This window comes from Protopterus annectens, chromosome 5.part0 (genome assembly GCF_019279795.1).
Source record: "Protopterus annectens isolate FY-2018-M chromosome 5.part0, PAN1.0, whole genome shotgun sequence".
Taxonomy (NCBI): Eukaryota; Metazoa; Chordata; order Ceratodontiformes; family Protopteridae; genus Protopterus; species Protopterus annectens.
Window position 1 is genome coordinate 450,852,488 of NC_056735.1, and position 20,389 is coordinate 450,872,876.

General features: G+C 39.8%; 1 protein-coding gene across 3 annotated transcripts in view; it reads left to right on the plus strand.

Annotated features, from left to right (window-relative positions):
* The window catches only part of GK (glycerol kinase), a 609,816-nt gene that overhangs the window by 190,476 nt on the left and 398,951 nt on the right, over positions 1–20,389 (plus strand). For all 3 annotated transcript variants that reach the window (XM_044072382.1, XM_044072384.1, XM_044072383.1), the window contains exons 6-7: positions 1,462–1,599; positions 1,816–1,925. In XM_044072382.1, coding sequence (XP_043928317.1) covers positions 1,462–1,599; positions 1,816–1,925 — 248 coding nt within the window. The remainder of the gene's footprint in view (positions 1–1,461; positions 1,600–1,815; positions 1,926–20,389) is intronic.

The window sequence follows — 20,389 nt, forward strand, 5'->3', positions numbered from 1 at the left end:
ACCTGCATAGTTGTGATTATGGGTACTCCACATTCTTCCTGTATAGATATGGGCCCTTTAGGGGGTGGGGGAGGTAAAGTTAGCACTAAGCCTAACCTATCTGCCAGGATGTGGGCAATATCAGTTGGTTCTGTAATTTTCATGCCATTGTGCTGTAACTCAGAGCTGATCTGGGTGTTGCCATTGAGATTCTTGACATAGCTATAGAATGCTTTGTGGTTGTCCTTAGAATCAGTGGCAATTTTGTTTTCGTAGCTAGCTTTGGAGGATCTTATAAGGGATCTCAGCTTCTTACTGAGGCTGACCAGGGAGCTCCTCCACTCATGGGATTTTACACTCTCTTGCAACAATTTCTTCCTTCTGTTGTACAGTTTGTTTATGGCAGGGGACCACCAGATTGCCTTCCTTTTTTTGGAGGATAGTGTCTTGGTTCTGTTTGGGATAGCACAATCCATGCACTCGTGTAAGTGCTTATAGAGTGCATTTGTGTAAGATTCAACAGTCGTAACTGTATTGTCCATCTGCATGGGTGTCATGAAGTTCACCACTTCTGTCTTAGGAAGAATGAAGTTGGCTTTGGAGAAATTTTTTACCATGGTTTCCTTAATGGGGGGCAGTGGTGGGATGTGGATATCGAGGGTGATTAGCTTATGGTCAGATCGGACCAACGAGGAGTTGACTTCAAGTGTGGAACACTGGTCACTCATGTTGGTAATGACTAGGTCTAGGATATTGTTGCCCCTGGTGGGGGCATGGATAAGTTGATCTAGGGCATTGGAGTTTATGAATTCCAGAAAGCTTTGTGTGAAGAAGTTGGTACACGAGTAGTTTTCCCAGTTAATGGAGGGGTAGTTGAAATCGCCCATTATTAGGGTGTTTGGTTGAACCCTAATATTTTCCAGTACATCAAGAAAAGAGGAGTGGGAATCTTGGGGCATGGTGGGGGATCTGTAGCAAGCTACAGTTTGGATTGCAGTTTTGCCCAGAGTTAGTTGCACTTTGATAACCTCGGATGCATTATGCTGAGCAACTAGCCTGGAGGTGTGGATAAAGTGTGGTATGAGTTATAGCCTGGTAGTGCAGGTGTGCTCTCTGGAGCCTTGAACCAGGTCTCGGTCACTGCACAGATATCGATGTTCTCCATTTTAAGGAGTGCCTCGAGTGAGTGCATTTCTTCTCTATGGTTGTCAAAAGGACATATTTGTTAGTCAAATTTCTTGTAAAGAGTGTGCCTTTCTTCTAAAGACCAGTGAATTTTGGAGTTAATTATATAAATGCTTCACAGTGACAGTGGAAAAACAGTATGGGAAGGAGCACCATCAGGATTTTTTTTCCACTGCTATTCCAGTTTAAACAAAAATGAGACTTGGCTCTGTGCATTATTTTACATGATGAAAATAGATCTGGTCATAATGGATATCCGTTTTACTGCAGGATAATTTTGTTAATTGTTCTTTTCAGGATAAAACTGGCCTTCCTATCAGTACCTATTTCAGTGCTGTAAAGCTTCGGTGGTTACTAGACAATGTTGAAGAAGTCAGAAAAGCTGTATCGGATGATCGGGCCTTGTTTGGAACAATTGACTCCTGGCTAATATGGGTATGTATGCCTACGTAGAGCTTTCTTGTACTGTACATAATTTTTCAATAATTTATTGTTAATTTATTAGAAATCGTATATCCTTCCTATCATAAATTGTAAACCAGATTAATTTTTGAAGTTAAAAGCCACAAATGATTAAGATTTTAGAAGTGACCCTTCTAAGAATGAACATTTTAATGTTTGCACTGTTGCCATTTCTTTTTGATTTTTCAGAATCTGACAGGTGGAAAAAACAATGGTGTTCACTGCACAGATGTGACAAATGCAAGCAGAACGCTACTTTTTAACATCCATACACTGGACTGGGACAAAGAGCTATGCCAGTAAGTTGAAGGGTAATCAACAGAAAACACCTGTTTGTGAATATTGTTTCTTCACAGAGGGTTCTTGTAGCAATACTCTTAATATTTATGTTCTACTTACATGTGCCTGTCATTGTCCCTCTGTTTCTTTAAGCAGTGAAATACTTCCCAGTGCAAGACTAATGCCTGTCTTACAGTGCTTTACTAGCATCTTTACGATACGTCCGTATAAAAAAACATAGCCTGTCAAGATGTTCAGTTATTTTCTCTTAGAAATGATGGCCACTTGGGTATATTTCCCATCATAAATTATTTGCTATCTTTACTAAGAATTTCATGGCAGCGATTATATTAAAACATTATTAGATTTCTTGTCATATAAAATGTCAAACTTCTGAATATGGGGATTTTAATGTATAATGATTTCTCTAGTGAACTGTTTTAACAAATGTGTGCTTGGTAGGCAAACCACCCCTAAAGACTTTCATAGAGTTTGCATAGTACTGATATCTGAGATCTGTAATCTGTAAAATATAGGATGAAACTGTTAATATAATTTTATTGAATAAAAAAAAATGCATACTAGAAATGTAGGAATCTTAACCCAAGGCAGGAAAGGCCAGTAGAGGCAAACAACCTAAGGAAAAAGTTGATAGTCTTATGTAATAGCTATTTACTCTGTCACCAATATTTTTTCCAACAAGGAGAAAAGGAAATTGGCAGACACTTTGTTCATAGACCTGAAAAGACCCTTCAAAAGTGCAGGTCATAACATTCTACACATTAACTTAAAAGATGATAGATTTTCTGTTGAGATTTGCTCCTAGTTAATGAACTTCCTCACAAGCAAAACATTTACTGTTGGCCCCATAAACATGGTAAAACGCCCCTTTTCTCTCTCTAACCTGAGCATACCCCATGATCTGTTCTGGCCTCTCTCCCTTTGTCCCTATTTATCAGTGAATTCCCATGGGAACTCCCCAGATTGGATATTACTGTTTATGCATATGGTTTAGTTATAACAAGGTTGTCTCCTTTTCCATCTACCATAACTGAATATCTGCAAAATTGTTTCAAACTTCTCTGGAATTGGCTTCTTACTAGTACGTTTTCCTTAGAAACAACATAAATTATAGTAATGATGCTTGAAACTAGTAAGCAACTTGCTTCATCTTTTCCTATACTCATTATTGACCCAGAATTACACTTTTTACATGACAGAGCACAATAAAGGTATATAGGTGTCACTGGTTTATATTACCTTATCGAACGATAAAAAGAGCAAACGCTCTTTCATCGAACGGAAAAAGTCAAAACCCCGAAAGAGCGAAGAGACGGACTATTTTTTTTTTTTTCCCCAGGGAAAAAAATCGATGGGCCATCTTTGGGACTTTGCCATTTCCTCCACTATGGTGCAATCTTGGAGTTTGTATATTTAAGTATGGGTGTGTTGGGGACGAAGTCCCCCACTTCATTTTGTGTTTGAATTTTTTTTTTTTTTTTTTCAGAGCAGCAATTTTTTTCCCTGGGAAAAGAATCGCTGTTCCATGTCTTCCCTCTTTAGTGGTTTCGACCTTTTCGGTTCGATGAAAGAACGTTCCCTCTTTTCATCGTTTGATAAGGTAATATAGACCCAGGTGTGACACCCGATCAGACACTTTTTTTTGTACCTCATCAGAGGTACAGTCTCAGCTAAAAAGTAGCCTACAAAATATCCCATCTCCTACTGAAAGAAACTTGGCAAACCATTGTTATAGGTAACCTTCTGCCTATACTGGAATACTCCCTTCCAATCTTTGGCCTGCATTCTAATTAATGCATACTCATTCTCTAAAGATTGAAAATAAAATATGTAGACTCCTTCATCTTGGCCTAATTAGTGAACTCCATTGTGTTACTATCAGCAGATCCAGCTAACTTCGTGGTAGAAGGTAGGGCGTTTGCTCTTTTAAAGACCCTTGTATATAAATTACCAAGTGAGCTCTAGTGCTCTTTAAAATCTCTAACTACACACTCAGAAAAACAGATTACATCTCCTTGCTAGACCTATACTTTTCTGTGTCTGAAAGGGTTTTTGCCAAACTAACAGCAAATTTTAGCACAAAATCCCACAGGAGAGTAGCTCACTTACCAGTTTGGCAAACTTTTGTAACCCTTTTAAGGATCACAACACTAATATTTCTCAATGTCATTGTTTTGATAGTCACAGTTAACAACTAGGGTATAACAAGCCACTGTCACATAAGCTCTGTTGCAACTCCCTTATCTTAAAAAACACAAGAGGCCAGGTACCCAAAACGACAAAGAAACCAATGCAACACACAAAGGTGACTTGTGGGGGATATAAAGGATGCTACAGCTAGTTTTTTCTTTTCTTTGTTACATCTGAAAAAGTCTTGTGGACAAAAATGCCTTGTGAATATTTGCGTTTATGTACTAAATAAACTGCTGGTGCTTCCACTTCGGATTGTGTTTCGTGCTTTGGGTTTGACTACCTCTACTTGGTACCTTTGTGAACTCCCTTATCTTCCTAGATTATCCTCAGTGATTATGCTTGGTTCTTTTATCCCTATACCTATTCCTCCTAAAATGTGTTTTCTTAACCTTCCCTTCATTGACACACTAATGCTACCTTGTGGTGTCCATCACTTCTAGTCTCCACCTCTTTCTTTCCACCCTTTATTTCTTTTTTCCTGTTTATTTGGCCTATTTGACTTGTAAGTATGGTCTCTCCAGGACTTTCTGTAGAAAGACTGAAAAGCTTCCAGGTCACCTTCCTCCACTAGCCTACTTTATATATCTTGGCTCTAATCCAGACGTACTGTATTTTTTTCACTCACATTGCGTTTACCAATTATTGCTTAGTTGCAGATTTGCTTTACTGATTCATTCATGTTTCTGATTATTGTCATAACATTATTCTACCTTTACTGAAGTTTTTTTTTATTTGCATTATTTTACCAGCCATTGCATATTTCCATAGGATTGCATTACTGATAGCAAAAGGGTGTGGTTCTCATTCTAAGTCTATTCTTGGTGATTGTGTTTTGTCTTCTTGGCCTGCGTCATACCTTGAGAAGGTCCTTGGACCAGTGTACTTAGGTGGTTAACAATCAAGTCTTTCAAAATCATGGCAGATTTACTCTGACATCAACTCTTTTGGAATCTGGCCCTCTGTTACCTATCAAACAAAATTAAGCCCCTGCACACAACATTCTCCAACTCTTTAGTGTTCTAAGACACGAATATTTGTTCTAAGACACGAATATTTGCATCTCAGATTGAGACAACTTCAAATTCAGTTTATTTTGCCACTCTGAAGAGGGCACACAGTCAGTGAAATCATTTTGACTATTATGCTGTTTGTCCAGTTTACTGAAAAATATATAAATTGAGTTAATGTTCGTTTTAAGTGCTATTTCTAAATGCAAATCACCACAAGTTTTGTGTATGAAAAATGATTTTAAGGCAAACTGCAGTGGTGGCATTATTGTGTTTCACTATAGCAGCTGTTAGATTCTAACACAGTCACGGTCTCATCTTAGATTTATAGTTTTCTGTATTGTCTGTGCAATTTGTTATACTTTTTCCTTTATCATCTCTAAGAAATATGATAGTGTAAGAAATTTTCTTCCTTTAGACCAGTGTAGTTTGCGATTCATAGTCCACTTGCAAACTGTACAAAGCTGTGCAGGAGATCTTGCATAGTGTGTGAGGGTAGTCTGAGTTACAAAACATTTTATATACTTCATATCTAAGGCTTACAGCTAAACACCAGGTCTCTCTTGTCAGTTCTCCAAAGAAGCATGTAACATGACAGTCTGTGGATGCAGCCTCTGTAAAGTTGGCCTTTGAGTATTGCAGTTCAGTTTGCTGACTAACACTTGGCATAGAATGGTTATTCAGAGATGGCCATACTGTGCAAAGTTCAAGCAGAGCAGCGAATGTGCAATGTGACAGATAGCTGCCTATACCTTTTGCTATAAGTAGGTATAACTAAGCAAGGCAGAGCACAAAACGACAGATCTGCTTCACCATGTAAAGACTGCCACTCTACATAAGTAAACTTGTACACCTACTCCACATATTGTCACAGGCTGCATGTATGTCTGCCTGTTTGGAATGTTATTGGGAGCATATACGAATGTGTATGCTTATGTCTATATACAACATATATATATTTTGCATAATATTTATGTATAAAGTTTCTCTACCTCACAGTAAGTCCACTCACAAATCAACAAAAAAGATCAGCCTCGCAACATTAGTGTGACAGTGCTCATGCTGCAGGTCACAACCTTGGTGCATGCAAATTTATAATCAATATTTTTTGTTAAGGGAAAAGACACACACACACACACACACACACACACACACACACACACACACACACACACACACACTTACTGCTTCTTAAATATACCCACCCAGATTCCAAAAGAGTTGCTGTCAGTGTAAGTCTGCCCTGATTTGAGATAGAGGCTTGTGGAACTGGGCTCGCCATCTCCTGAGTTCACACAAAAGTGGGGAAAGGGCATATTCTCCAATTCTGCTATTACAGTGGTCTCTTGTCACAGTCAATCAGCTAACCTATCAACCAAATTATACAGTCAGGAAAGCTGCCAAGCAAAGGGATGCTTAGTCTACATTACCGGACATGTGTGTCTGTCTGTGTATGTGTGTCTGTCTGTGTATGTGTGTCTGTCTGTGTATGTGTGTCTGTCTGTGTATGTGTGTCTGTCTGTGTATGTGTGTCTGTCTGTCTCTGTCTGTCTCTGTCTGTCTCTGTCTGTCTCTGTCTGTCTCTGTCTGTCTCTGTCTGTCTCTGTCTGTCTCTGTGTTCATGTTCTGTATTGTGTACAAACAAGCACTAAACAGTTGCACTCCTGATCACTTGTACATAGTTGTAAACTGACACTTTCCTAATATGAACCCCTAAGGAACTAGAGTTAAAATGTCCTCTATCCCAGAGTGTTTCTCCTGTGCAGTCTTGTGTAGATTGTATAGAAAAGGTTGTTTTGGAACCACTTAATGGCATTTGATCTAGAGATGATATTTTGTATTTTCTGTAGCATGTGTGTGCAATCTCCTGTTTAAACTTCATGTCAGGACAGTGGAAATGCCTTCTGATAGTTTACCATATATTTTTTTTATATATATAAAATGCATCAGTGGCTGTGTAGTTTACTTCAAAGAATACATAGATTCATAGTATGGCGTTCTCATTTGTTTGCATGAATATTGAGAAGAATTAGGAGATTTACAATATTTATAAACTACAACCTTCAGTACTGTGCCTCCTATCTCAAAATCTATAGATAAAATAATTATTAGCTAATGGTCTCCACAGAGTAGAATGCCAGCTCACATTATCATACCAGCCCAATAAAAATATGAAGTATGTAAACTAACAGTGCCAATATTATGTATATATGGATTCAAACTCCATAAATGAGATGGCAGCTAGCAGGGTAGCAGAGAACTTGTTTAAAGAGTGAAGTAGCTGAAACTATAACAGAAAAAATATGTATGCCATTATCATACTTACAGAATCCAGGCAATTGTTTAATTGCAGTTCGATCCCTCCACTCCCACAGTTTTGTTTCATTGCAGTTCGATCCCTCCACTCCCACAGTTTTGTGCAGTTTTCTTTGTACAGGTCACTGAAGAGGTGAAGTACCTGATTTCCTGTGACCTTGTCACCATTGTAACACTAGAGGGTTAAGTTCAGTGAGCAGCTAATGAGTAAAAAGCTGCCCTGATGTACACTGAACTGTTGTCCTCAAACTTCCAAGTAGGTACAGCATCTGTGTGTGTTCCCTGCTGCCCCATATTGGGCCAGCTAGCCTACCAACATGCTTTGACTGTGAAGCTCTCTTTATAGCTGCTCTTAAATTTTGATATGAAAATGCCATTTGGGAATATGCATCCCACGTCTGATTATCTGCATCAAGTCATGGATCTGTGCATTACTGTTAGCTACCCACCATTGCCAAGTCCTCCTTGTTCTGTCATTCCTTCTAATGCTAATGCAATTCAAAACTAACATGATTCAGCAACATACTGTGCAGATGAAGCTTCCTTAGGATGATTGGTGTGCTACTTTAACCCATGTGGCAAGTGTGTTATACTGAAATACAAAATGCAGCTTATCAGTTGAGGTTTAGACCCGCAGTTTCTGAAGTTTTACCATGTTTAGTTATTGCCTATATGAGCAACAGCTATGTATCATTTTGCTACCAACCCATTGTTGATGTATAGTGATAGCAGATACCTCTTGGGGATTGTGAAAGCATTATGCTCACCTGTTTGGTATTAAAAATATTCTACAAATAATTACCTTTCTAAAGGAAAGATTGCTGTCATCTGGTTAGATGCTATATGCAGGCTTTAGTATTTACATATCTGGAGAATCCTCACTTCAATATCTCTAAAAGTTACTCCAAATGACCACTGTAATGTTATACTGCAGAATGCTAACACTTTCTTCTCTTCTTGACTGAGGCATATTTTCACACCCATGGAGAAAGACATCCTAAATGTGGCACTTAGCATGGTTGACAGTTCTGGGATTTGATGGTGGTTATCAGTAGTGGACCATCTGTGGAACTGTATTGTGTTGTCGGGGGGGGGGGCATGGCTGCACACAAGTCTGTCTCTGATGTATGACAGGCCTGCAGTACAGTTCACATTGGTAGTGAACATTATTGCTGGACAGCAGTTCACTTCCACCCCCCACCTCCCACCCCCCATATGGGGAAAAAGAATTCCTGGTTTCAAGAAGAGATCCTGAAACCACACAGGAAATTCTAGGAAATTAGTTAAAGGGTAGCATTCTCATTGCACCTCCAGGTATGTAATGGGTGCTTAGTCATGCATTTACTGCTGATGTGGCTGCATGTTTACCCTCAGCGTTTCCCATTAACATGGATATGTAAATGTATAAAGTCTAACACATTCCGGAGTCAGTGTCATCAAGCCCATTCTCCACACAGTGAGGTTGCAGCTAACTGCCAAGCATGTTAATGTACTTGCACCTAACCTCTGTACTTGTTGTAAGCTTTGCATGGGTAACCACATAGTGTGTGCATGTCATTACAGTAATCTTGGATATATAGGTTGGGGGTGCAGAAGCAAATTTCGACTCTGTGTAACATCTGTATTTGTGATATTCACAGGAGAGCAGATGGTTAAATAACACAACACCATGAACTGCTTGAGGGTACAGGCAGTAGTTGCAGAGACTGCTTTTGCTGTACAGAAATACGATTCAGTGACATTCTGCACAAATTAGGCTTGCTTAGTATGGCTAGGGTACTGATGTGATATTCCAGTCTGTGTAAGCCATGAACTAGCACTGTTTCACCTAGTTTATTAGAGAGGAGGTATATTACTGCTGGTTGCAGTTAATAAATATTAGATCTGTTAATTATTATCACTGTTTGTGTTAACAACTGAGAGCACTACAAGCTATGCCTGCATGAAATTTATGATGTAAAATTAAGATGTAAATGTAGTCCCTGTGCATGTGTGCCATGAGCTGTCTGTTACATGATCTGCCTTTACAGATATGTACTCATTAAGGCTTGATGAGCCAGATGATTAGGATATTACCATGGAGTCAATCAGAAGCATAGCTGTGCACTAATACCCCACACCCCAGCTCTTCAAGTGAAGACCAAAAAAAGTCATCTTCTCCTGGCATACCATCCAGGTGGCCAGATTCACAGCACCACCCCCACAGCCGGTCAGTTCCCATTTCTACTCCCTGCCCTACCCTCCTTGATCTCATTATTTTAGTAAAAAAAAAAAAAAACTTTATTACCCTCCAGAGTGCTACAGTGCTCAGGTTAGTTTTAGTTTCAAAAAAAAAAAAAAACACACACACACACACAGAAATATTTTTTCTTTTAAACTGCACCAAACTGGTTGTTACAGTTTATACCCTGCACAAACCTCTAGTGGCTTATTAGATGAAGTATTTTATTTTTTATATATTACTTGGCAATGAAATAAGTAATATTGTACTTTGCTCATATCTCCCTTGCTGGCTGAATGCAATATGATTATTAGGTTAGACAGACAAGCCTACTTGTTCATCTCTGTATCATTTACTTTTCTTCTCAGGAATAATAAAATATAGCTACTGCATTTATTCAGAATCACTGCTGTATAGTGAAGAAATATAAAAACAAAAATGGCAGACATTTGCATTTCTTCAGTATTCTTCTTACGGTCTGTTCTCATAATTTTAATTAACAATAGGACACTGATGTACTTATAACAAGATACATGTCCTAAAAGGAAAGATCAATATATATTTCCATTATCTTTATTGATTCAGCATAAGTCATAGGCTCCCCAAAGTTGAGCAGTCACTGTTCTTATTCACATATTTTATTCTTGCAGATAGAAATATAATTTCAGGATCAGTTTTCAAACAGTCACTTTTATTGTAATTTATAATAAATTCAATACTCACATCTGTACCATGACACTTAAATGATGGAACATGTTTGTACAGGTCTGCCAAATGCACATTCTCTGAAAACATTACTAACATAAAATCAGTGAGAATAGTTAGAGGCAAGGTGATGACTGTCATCTAATATAGTTCCTCTGGTCACAAGAAGTCACTTTTTTTCTGTTCTAAAACACAGACATGCTATGTGCCATCATTTCTAACATAACCCATATCAACATAAGTACACCTAAACAAGCCTTGTGACGCATATGACAAATAACACACAGAGCATTTCCAGTGGCATGCAAGGTATGGCTTATTTGATATTAAGAAATAAAATTTAATACCAGTTGAGTTCTCAAGCATCTGCCATTTGAAAATACAATGACAGCAGGTATACAAATCTATTTTAAGAACTGTGATCTAAATGTTATTTTAAAAGTGATGGTGAGGAAAAGTGCCTTTCAGTATTTTGTCATGGTGTGTTACCTGTGCAAATGTCAACATAATTAAACAGCAGCAATGACCCTACCAGCAGGAAAAGTTTTCCAATTAACTATTCTTCTGCAGATCACAAAATCAAAACAAAGGCAGTAAAACAGAGCTGTATAATCTACTTAAAAAATAATCCATGATTTTATAGTAATATAGCATTTTGTGTGGGGGTTGTACTGTGATTTTTGCGTGCCTTTTACAGGGTTTGCCATTGTAATTAAACCAATGTCAGTCATTAAGTGCAGCATAATCCACATTGAAACATCAATCAGTGCTATATTGTTATGGGTAAGAATCTGAGCATGCTTTATTTGTCCAGTAGCTGCTCATTAAATGTAATTTCTCTCGAGCAGTTCTCAGCATCGGTGGAATAACTAACTATACAGTAGCATCATACTGGGATAGAAAAAGGGTGCTTTGTGTTTTGTACAATAACCCACAATTTACTGTAGTGATCTAGCAAAGATTTCAAGTCCTTTCAAGAGTTAACAAGTGAAATGTAACAATAAATGAGTGGTTTGGCAGGGGTTGTACTGCATGTTACGTACAAAATCCTCAGAGTTCTAGTAAACCCAGTGCACAAAGAATAAATAAGAAAACCTGAATCTGTACTGGTATTCATGTACTTCATTGTGAATGGCCGATGGGGTTACTGTCATATGTCATAGCGTGCTGAATATGTTGCTGCAAACAAAGCTGGTAAGTAGCATCCATGAAACTGATACCATCACTCTTGGAAGTATACAGCAAATGCAACTAAGTAAATGATGACAGCATCACATCTAAATTCAAATAAAAAAAATCAGCCAGAGTGCCCATCCCACTTGCCATATATCAGGAAATGCATACAGTCTAACAACGTTATCCTGACATCCTGCCTTTCACCATCCATAGATACTCTTAATTAATTTGTATTGGAATAATTTAGTAATCATTTAAAAAAGGAGTTCTATAACCACCCCTTTTTTGCAGTAGCTGGCATTTAATGTACAAGGTGTTCAGGGTTAATAAACCGAATATTGTACAAGATCAAGAGAGTGCAGAGCAAAATCTCAGATGGAGTGCTACAAAAAAGTCTCTCTCTCTCTTAAAGTATAGCAAACTGCTTGCTAAAAATGTAACAAGCAGTTGCTGCAGTTTAAACCACACACAGAGCGTCATATTGCTCAGGTTTGACCATAAATGCAGTACCAGCTCTTAAAAGCTGGTATTCATTAAAGAGTGATTGGAATTGGCTGATCGCTCCTCCAACACTTTGTGACCAAGGCAGTTACCCCATTTGCCCTGCACTAGCTATGCTACTGGATCCAATACAGACCATCTCTCACATTCCTAATGCTGGTTTAGGGTATACATGATAGCGTATTATGAATACATATTATGACTCTCCTACATATGCATAGGTCAAAATGTACTAGAAATACAAGGTCTAGGGACCTGAATTTTGTCTGACTTAAACAGAACATGCTGGAGAGACAGATGTGTCCCAGAGACTGCCCCCTCCTATGGAATAGGCTTCCCATTCATGTGGAGCTGAGTTTGTTTATTATCCAGTTTAAGAACAACCTAGACCAGTGGATGGAGAATAGGAAATTTACACCGGGCCTGGCACCCATGTCCCTTATGGACAGTGGTAGCTTATAAGCGCCTGACTCTTGATGTCCTATTCAGATGCAGGACATCATTATTCTTTCATGAAAACTTTGCTAGGCTTAGAAGCCTAGTACCAATCTATGAATCTATGCATTACATCAGCATTGAAATGCTGATGACTTTGCAAAACAAGTGACATAGTGCTGCAAATGTATCAAGTATATGCTTTTTCTGTACATGACTGGTACATTTCCACCTTACCCTCTTGCTGATGAATGTGTAAAAGGTAACCAGTGCCATGTTCACAAAGTGGTGCAGTTCCAGCTTGCTCACTGCAGTTTCTGATTTTCCATGGACAGAGGATCAGCTGACCTTGGATATAGATATCTGTGGCGTTGCATTTAGTTCTACAAATCTACCAGCCTTTGTCACACCACAGTTTGGCTGCATTTCAAGATCTGCCTCTGAAGTCTGGTGTCAATGCCCTTTGTCTGCTGTGAGTTCCACTATGTCTTTTTTGTGCCTAGTTACCTATGCCACATATTGTACTACATGCAGTCTTTCACATGTGGTTTAAATAATGGCAATGCTTGATGCAACAGGTAAACAGGGCATGCACTGATCACTGTATACTGTATCTGTAATGTCAGTGCAACAGCCCAGATGAATACATTTTGTTACTCTCTGGATTATGTACAGGCAATGTCATAGTAATAACTTTTCAACCAGTGTTGCTGTCATGCTTGTATATAATGAACTGCCATACCCTCTTGCATGCTCATAATTGGCCTATCTAGCATCCTCTTTAGTGCAGTCATCTTACTTTGGTTGATGCTCTGGTTTGTTGCCTGGGGTTGTGGTGATAGGGCTCCTGTAACTTGGGGTTGGAGGCTATAATCATTGCTGTAATCATGGCCCATACAATGAGTTTCCGGGTTGTTTTCTGTAGTATGTACTGGATTCCTCTCACAGATGTATTGAAGCACATGAATTGGGATTTCAGAGTCTGTATTCTCAGTTTTCTAACAGTGAACCTCATTGTATTTTTCTTCAGCTGAGATATAGGAGTGTTTATGATGTGTATCATTAGTCACCCTCTAATGGGTGCGGTGATCACCTGCATTGATAAATTATGTTCGCTTATGCTTATGTTTGTGGATTTGGTTTCTGGCTGTGTTTGGTGCTTTTGTGGATGGCTACATACTTGAGAAACTAAATGGTCCTATGAAATTGCTCCTAGTATCTGCACATAGGTTACATATTCTGCCATCAAAAGGTCTTCCTTTCTATTTGTATATATTTCTGCATCCTCATTGCTGTTGAATGTAGCTTGAGTGCATTCAGTGGCATGCAGGACTCTGTGACCTGGGCATTTCATTAGAGGCCTTCAGTGACCAAATGGCACTTGGCCAATGTTAAGAAAATTGTGATTCCCAGCTGGCCGCATATGGTAGCAAGGCATTTGTGTTGGTTATGGTAGGTGGCAGTGGGGCACTGCATATGGCACTGGAATAACCCAGATGGAGGTATTGGGATTCTTCCAAAAGCTGCATACCATCATATTTAGAGGACACATTTAGCACACAACTTCCACCAACTCCCAGTCTGTTTAGTATCCATCTATAACTTCATGTTTAGAGAGCTAGTTCAGAAATACCCTTATTTGATGCTGAAGTCTTCACCACCTTACTCTGCTTTTGCTTGTATTATATAACATTGGGATCATTCCCATCTTACTTCTCTGCATATTCCTGAATCTTGACGGTAACGAGGGCACTCGGTTTTTAGAAATGTATATTGATACTTTCTGGCATTTTCTGCCAATTTTTGCTTCTGCTATTTATGGTTGTTCTGAACTGTCATTATGTTTCTGAAGCATGTGTATGGTACTGCTCTGTGAATTCACATTCCATGGTTGCAGTCTGTTAATATGCAAAGCCTGGTGGTGATTTTCTCACGAGATGTAGCATCTTGCCCTTTGTTCAGATTATTTTGCAGTCTAGCCCTATAAGTTTATTTATTTATTTCACATTTATTAACTGGGTTGGTCCAGGTGAGCACAAGCCCATTTTCAGCGGAGACCCGAGGAGAAAAACTCCAACAGTAATATTAAACATCTTACACAGATTAGTGTAGCAATTAAATTACAAAGTATAATAACCAAGACAAAAAACAGTAGTAAGCATGATTACTGATGTATACAGAGATATCACGCAAGGATAATATATGATTTGACAAGGAAAAAGAAAGAAAGAAAAAAATAGCAATGGGAAGTACGGTATTAGCTGCAGTCAGGAATTTTTGAGATTAGGTAAATTAGGAAGAGTCAGCGAGTGGTCAGGTTGGATGCTGACAAGGGCATTAACCAACTGTTCTGGAGGAAGTGTTTTAGTTGCATTTTAAAGCTGTTAGTTTGTGTGATGTTTCATAGATTTGAGGGGGAGGTTGTTCCAGATTTTAGTTATAGATGATTTGTAAAGGAGATTACCTATGTTCATTTTTGGGGTACATGTTTCAAGGAGTTTCTCAGAACTGCGAAAGGAGCAAGGGGGGAATAGTAGGAAACTAAGTTGGTGAGAGCAGGACAGGCAGTGGGTTTATTTAGTATGAGATGGGTTAGTTGTAGTTGGGATAGTTTTAGAAGGTGGGGGAATTCAAGCCATTGTAGCTTGTGTAGGGCTATGCAATGGTGGGTAGGACTGGGTAAGTTGGCTGCAAATTTGTCAATTTTATTATAGGGTTTTTCTAACTTGGAGAGTAGACAGGGTTGGAGGTTGGTGAGTACAGGTGATCCATAAAGGAGGCTTGGAAGAAGATATGCTTGTGCAAGGGAATGCCTGGATTTAGCAGAGAGGAATTTGGGTATATATTAGAACATTGAAGTTTCAAAACTTTGAATGTTCTAATATCGAACCCCATTCAGTGAAAGCTGAAAATATTGAAGCAACAGAAAACCAAATTTTTTCCTAGAGAAAGAATTTGGTTGTCTGTTTCTGTTGCTTCGGTATTCTCAGCTCTGTAGTGAAAAGTTAGGGGTCGGGTTCAGGTAAGTGTGCGATTGAGTGCAGGTTAGGTTAGTTAGGGTGCGGGTTAAGTATGTGTGCGATTGTGTGGACGTGAGGGTTAGGGCGGGGTAGGTGAGTTAGGGTTAGAGCACGGGTGAGGCAAGTGTGCAGTAGTGACGGACCTTAGGGTTAGGGTTAAGATAAGTGGATAGTTGGTGGTGTGTGTATAGTTTAGTGTAGGGTTAGGTGTAAGATTTTAGGTGTATGTGTGCGGATTGCTGTTTGTTTGATGTGCTTGTGTATGTGTTTTGGAACAGCAAATTTTTTCCCTAGGAAAAAATTTGCTGTTCTGTATGTTTGATGTGTTCAGCTTTCGCTGAATAGGGTTCGATATTAGAACATTCTAAGTTTTGAAACTTGGATGTTCTAATATAGACCCATGGAATTTAGAGTTGTGGTAGAGCAGGCCTAGCTTTTGGTTAGTTTTTTTTGATTGCTTGGTGTATGTTGCATGTCAAATTTTAGCTAGTCATCAATGGTCATGCCCAGAAGTTTGGTGTTTGTGTCTACATTTATGGTGGTATTGTTCTGTGAAGAGATTGAGAAGGTAGTCTTATGGTGGTCATTATTTTTGGGGAGAAAGAGGAGTAGCTTAGTTTTTTTGGGGGGGGTTAAGATAAGCTGGTTATCATTTAGCCATTTTTCAACAAGAAGGAAAGATTGTTGAGTGTGTCTGAAGTTGTGAGATGGAGTTGGAGGAAGTAATCAGAGTGGAGTCGTCTGCATACTGTATGATGGTAGAGAGGGGGAGGATGCTGAGTGGAGATCATTTATAAATATGTTTAAGAGAAGTGGTCCAAGAATAGAGCCTTGAGGTACCCCTGTGTATATGGGTAGGAAAGAAGAGCAGGATGCTTGCTATCTGACTGATTGATGCCTATCAGTGAGATAACTAGAAAACCAAGAGAGAGAGTAGAGCTGGACAGGTTAATGTTAGAAAGTTTAGTCAGAAGTTTGGGGTGTGATACTGTGTCAAATGCTTATGATAGAAGGGCTGTAGAGGTGCTGTTGTGGAGCCGGAAACCATGTTGGCTGGAAGCTAGGAGGTTGTTTTGTAGGAGGAAGTTAAGTATTTGGGTGTGAATGTATTTCTGATCTTAGATAGTGGGGAAAGTATAGCAATAAGTCTGTAGTTAGTGGATCGTGGAGATGCCACCCTTGTGAGGGGATTACATAGGTTTTCCAGATTTTGGGTACAGTAGCTTTAATTGATCGATTAATGAGAATGGAGACTGAGTAGGCGATAGAGTCTGCTGCAAGTTTGAGGAATTGAGGAGGAAGCATATCGGCAGAGGGAGAGCAGGGTCTTAGTTCGAGGAGCATGGACTTTATATGGGAAGTGGATACAGGATTGAGGGAGAAACCTGTGTTGCTGTTTGTAGTTTGAGGAGGCGTTTCTTGATTAGGAGTCTGGTTTGTGTTTAACTTATAGCGCCTATGAAAAATTGATTGAGGAGTGAGGCCATTTGTGGTCAGGGTGGCTTGATAGCAATTTGGTGTTTGAGGTTTACTAGGGTGGAGGATAGAGTTAATACTTCTCCAGAAATCTTTGGGGTTCGATTGAGTGGTGGCCTGTGTTAGTATAGTAGGTCTTATCATTGTATACTTGTTTCTTGGTATGATTCCTAAGTTCCTTAAATAGTTGGAGGGATTTGCTTTTAATCCAAGTTTTCCAGGCTTTGTCTCTTTTGTGCATTAGTTTGAGTGCCTTTACTGAGCCAGGGGGCATAATTTGACTTGATTCTTATTTTATGTGTGGGGTATAGCGACAAGTGTGTTTAGGAAGATATGGTTAAATTCAAGTACCGCATCCTCAAGAGGAAGAGTGCAGGATAGACCAGTTAATGGCAGAGAGACTGTCATTGAGAGTGGTGGGGCAGAAGTTTGAGTCTACGACATATTTTGTAAAGGTGTGTTTTTTGTTGTTGGGGTGTGTATCTCTGAATAGAGATGGGTAGGTGGTCACTTAGGCATCAGGAAGTGTAGTGGGTTGTGGTAGAATTGCCCTAATTAACTGCACAAGATCCAGTTAATTGTTGTGCCTTGGTTTGAGTGTTTGGATAGTCTAGTGGGGTTGGAGATAAGGTGCATGAAGCCAAACAAGTTGATGCTTTGGACTGGGGAAAGGGCCTCAAGACTTCCAGTCAATATTTACACCTCCCAGTAGTATAGTTTTGTAGAGTAGGTTTAGAGAGAGCCAGGAAAGTATATTTTAATTTTATATACATATGTATATTTATATGTATATTTATATACACTGTATATAAATTAACTTTTTTTCATCAGTTTTTTTTCCCCGTTTCTCCCATAGATCTCCATTTTTCCCTAGGGAGAGCAGTTTAGCCATTTGTTCCTCAATCTGAGAGTTAAATTAACTGCGAATGTGGTGCAGTTATCTGAGCACTGGGGATCAGGGTTTTTATTTTCATCTTACGTGCTATGTTATCCTGCATGTGTCCAGGTGTTAGCATGGGCCTTTTTAAATTATGTCCATACCTTTGTATACAACGTATTTAGTGGGTCCTTTCCCTTTGAAACAGTAACCCCCCCCCCCCCAAGATATTCCCAGTTTCTATTGGGAATGCTGATGCAGAATCTGCCCATGCATATGCTCCTAACTCTCTCCCAGGAAGAATCAAACAGGCTAGGCCTCACCATTCCTCTTCTTCCCCATGCCAGAGCCAACAAAGTCCAAGCCACTGATCAGACTCTGGTCACCAAGAGTCTTATTGCCAATTGAGTTCGCAAAAGGCATTAATTAATATGTCTCGTTTTCCAGATGTGTTTGCAGAGGCTTCCCTGAATCCTGATTCTTTGCCTCCTGCCCCAGTTAAACCCGGATAGGTATTATAGGGTGCCTGAAGCTCATAAGTATCTTTTAAGAGTCCTAGGGCAGACCCAGAAACTGTCTCTCAGGGGCCTAAAGGTGTGAAGGCCTCAGTTGTTAAAAATCCTGTCCCTCCTGATAAAGAGGCAAGAGCTTTGGATAGATGGGGAAAGAAAGTGTATACTTCTTCCACTTTAGCCATGAGGGCGTTGAATTGTCAGTTTCACATGTTAAAATATCAGAATTATCTTCTTTCACAGTTGAAATCTAAGGTGGATGCTCTGGCTGAAGGTATTGAGTGTAAAGAGTTGCAGGATTTAGTTCATGTGTCTGAACAGGTAGGTAAACATTCTTTGCAGTGTGGTTTTGATGCTGTGCAGGCCTCCTCCAGGGTGGCTGCCACTGGTTCTGTTCTTCGTAGGCACGCCTGGCTGAGAGATCAGAATTTAGCTGAGCATGTTAAGACAAGGATTTTGGATGCTCCTTTACAGTCTGTGTTGTTTGGTTCGCCTGTGGAAGCAGTTTTGAAGAAAATGGAGGACAAGGCTAAGTCTATGCAAACTGTTAAAGATTTTTTACAGGTGCAGCCTCCGAAGTTTAGTAGAAATTGGCCTACTAAGGGATGGACTTATCCTGCTTATGATTCCCAGTCTAGGGGTAGGTCTAGACGTGGTAGGGGCAGAGCTCAGGGTTCTTTTAGGCCTAGGACAGGGAGTTCCCCTGCTCAGACTTCTGGTGAGGGCAGGGGGTCAGTCCTTTAAATAAACAGACCCAATGACCTACCTTTTCAGCTGCCAGTACATTCTCGCCTGGCAGCACCTTTGGGAGGAAGGCTGTATCTTTTCAAAGAAAATTGGGATTTAATTACCCAAGACAGATGGGTTCTGGATATTATTCACCACGGTTACAGGTTTTATTTCCATACCTTGCCTCCTTTCAAAGGCATGCCAGACATTCCTCCTCTTCAAAGGACAGAGGCTCACAAGCAAATTTCTCTGTTGCTCCAAATAGGGGCCATTCAGTCAGTTCCTGTGCGGAAAGGGGCCTAGGATTTTATTCTCGCCTGTTCCTAGTACCAAGGAGGGGGAACACGTGGAGACCAATTCTGGATTTATCTATCCTCAACACTTATCTGGACATTCCCAAGTTCAAAATGTTGACGTTACAACAGCTTTTACCTCTGCTGGGCAAAGATCACTGGATGGTAACTTTGGATCTCAAGGAAGCTTACCTTCATGTGCCGATCAGACTAAGTTGCAGGAAGTATCTGCGTTTTCGAGCTGGAAATTCTCATTATCAGTTCTCTGCATTCACCTTTGGCTTATCTATCGCCCAGAGTATTCACAAAGGTTCTGGCTCCAGTGATAGCTTACTTCAGGCTAAAAGGAATCCAAATCTATCCTTACTTGGACGACTGCCTGATTCTGGCTCAAGAAAAAGAAGATGTTCTACAGCATCTGGAATTTGTCATAGCAGTGCTAAGATGCCTAGGGTATTCTGTGAACGAAATAAAGTCCAGTCTGAAGTACCCTCTCAAGACATGTGCTTCTGGGTGTGAGACTGAATACAGCAGCCCAGATGGCCTTTAACCCCGGACAAACAAAGAATCTTTCCAGTTACTTCCATCATCTATCTCTTCAGTCCGGGCTGACTGCAAGGACAGTCCTTCAAGCCTTAGGGTTCATGGCATCTTGTATTCTGGTGCTTCCCAATGCCAAACTGCATATGAGGAAGCTACAATGGTATCTCAAAAATCTGTGGACACAGCACTGCCAGGATTTGGACACTGTCATTCAAATAATACCTTGCATTCAAAAGGAATTTTTGTGGTGGGCTCAGGAATGTCACCTAAACAAGGGACTCTCTGTGACCCGCCAGAGGCAAGTCAGATTCTAACGACAGATGCCTCAGATGTTGCTTGGGAGCTCATCTAAATGGAAAGTGGATACAAGACAAGTGGCCTGCCAGACTACAGCATCTACATATCAACATGAAAGAGATGTTAGCAGTTCAGTTTGCATTAATGGCTTTCTAGGAGTTA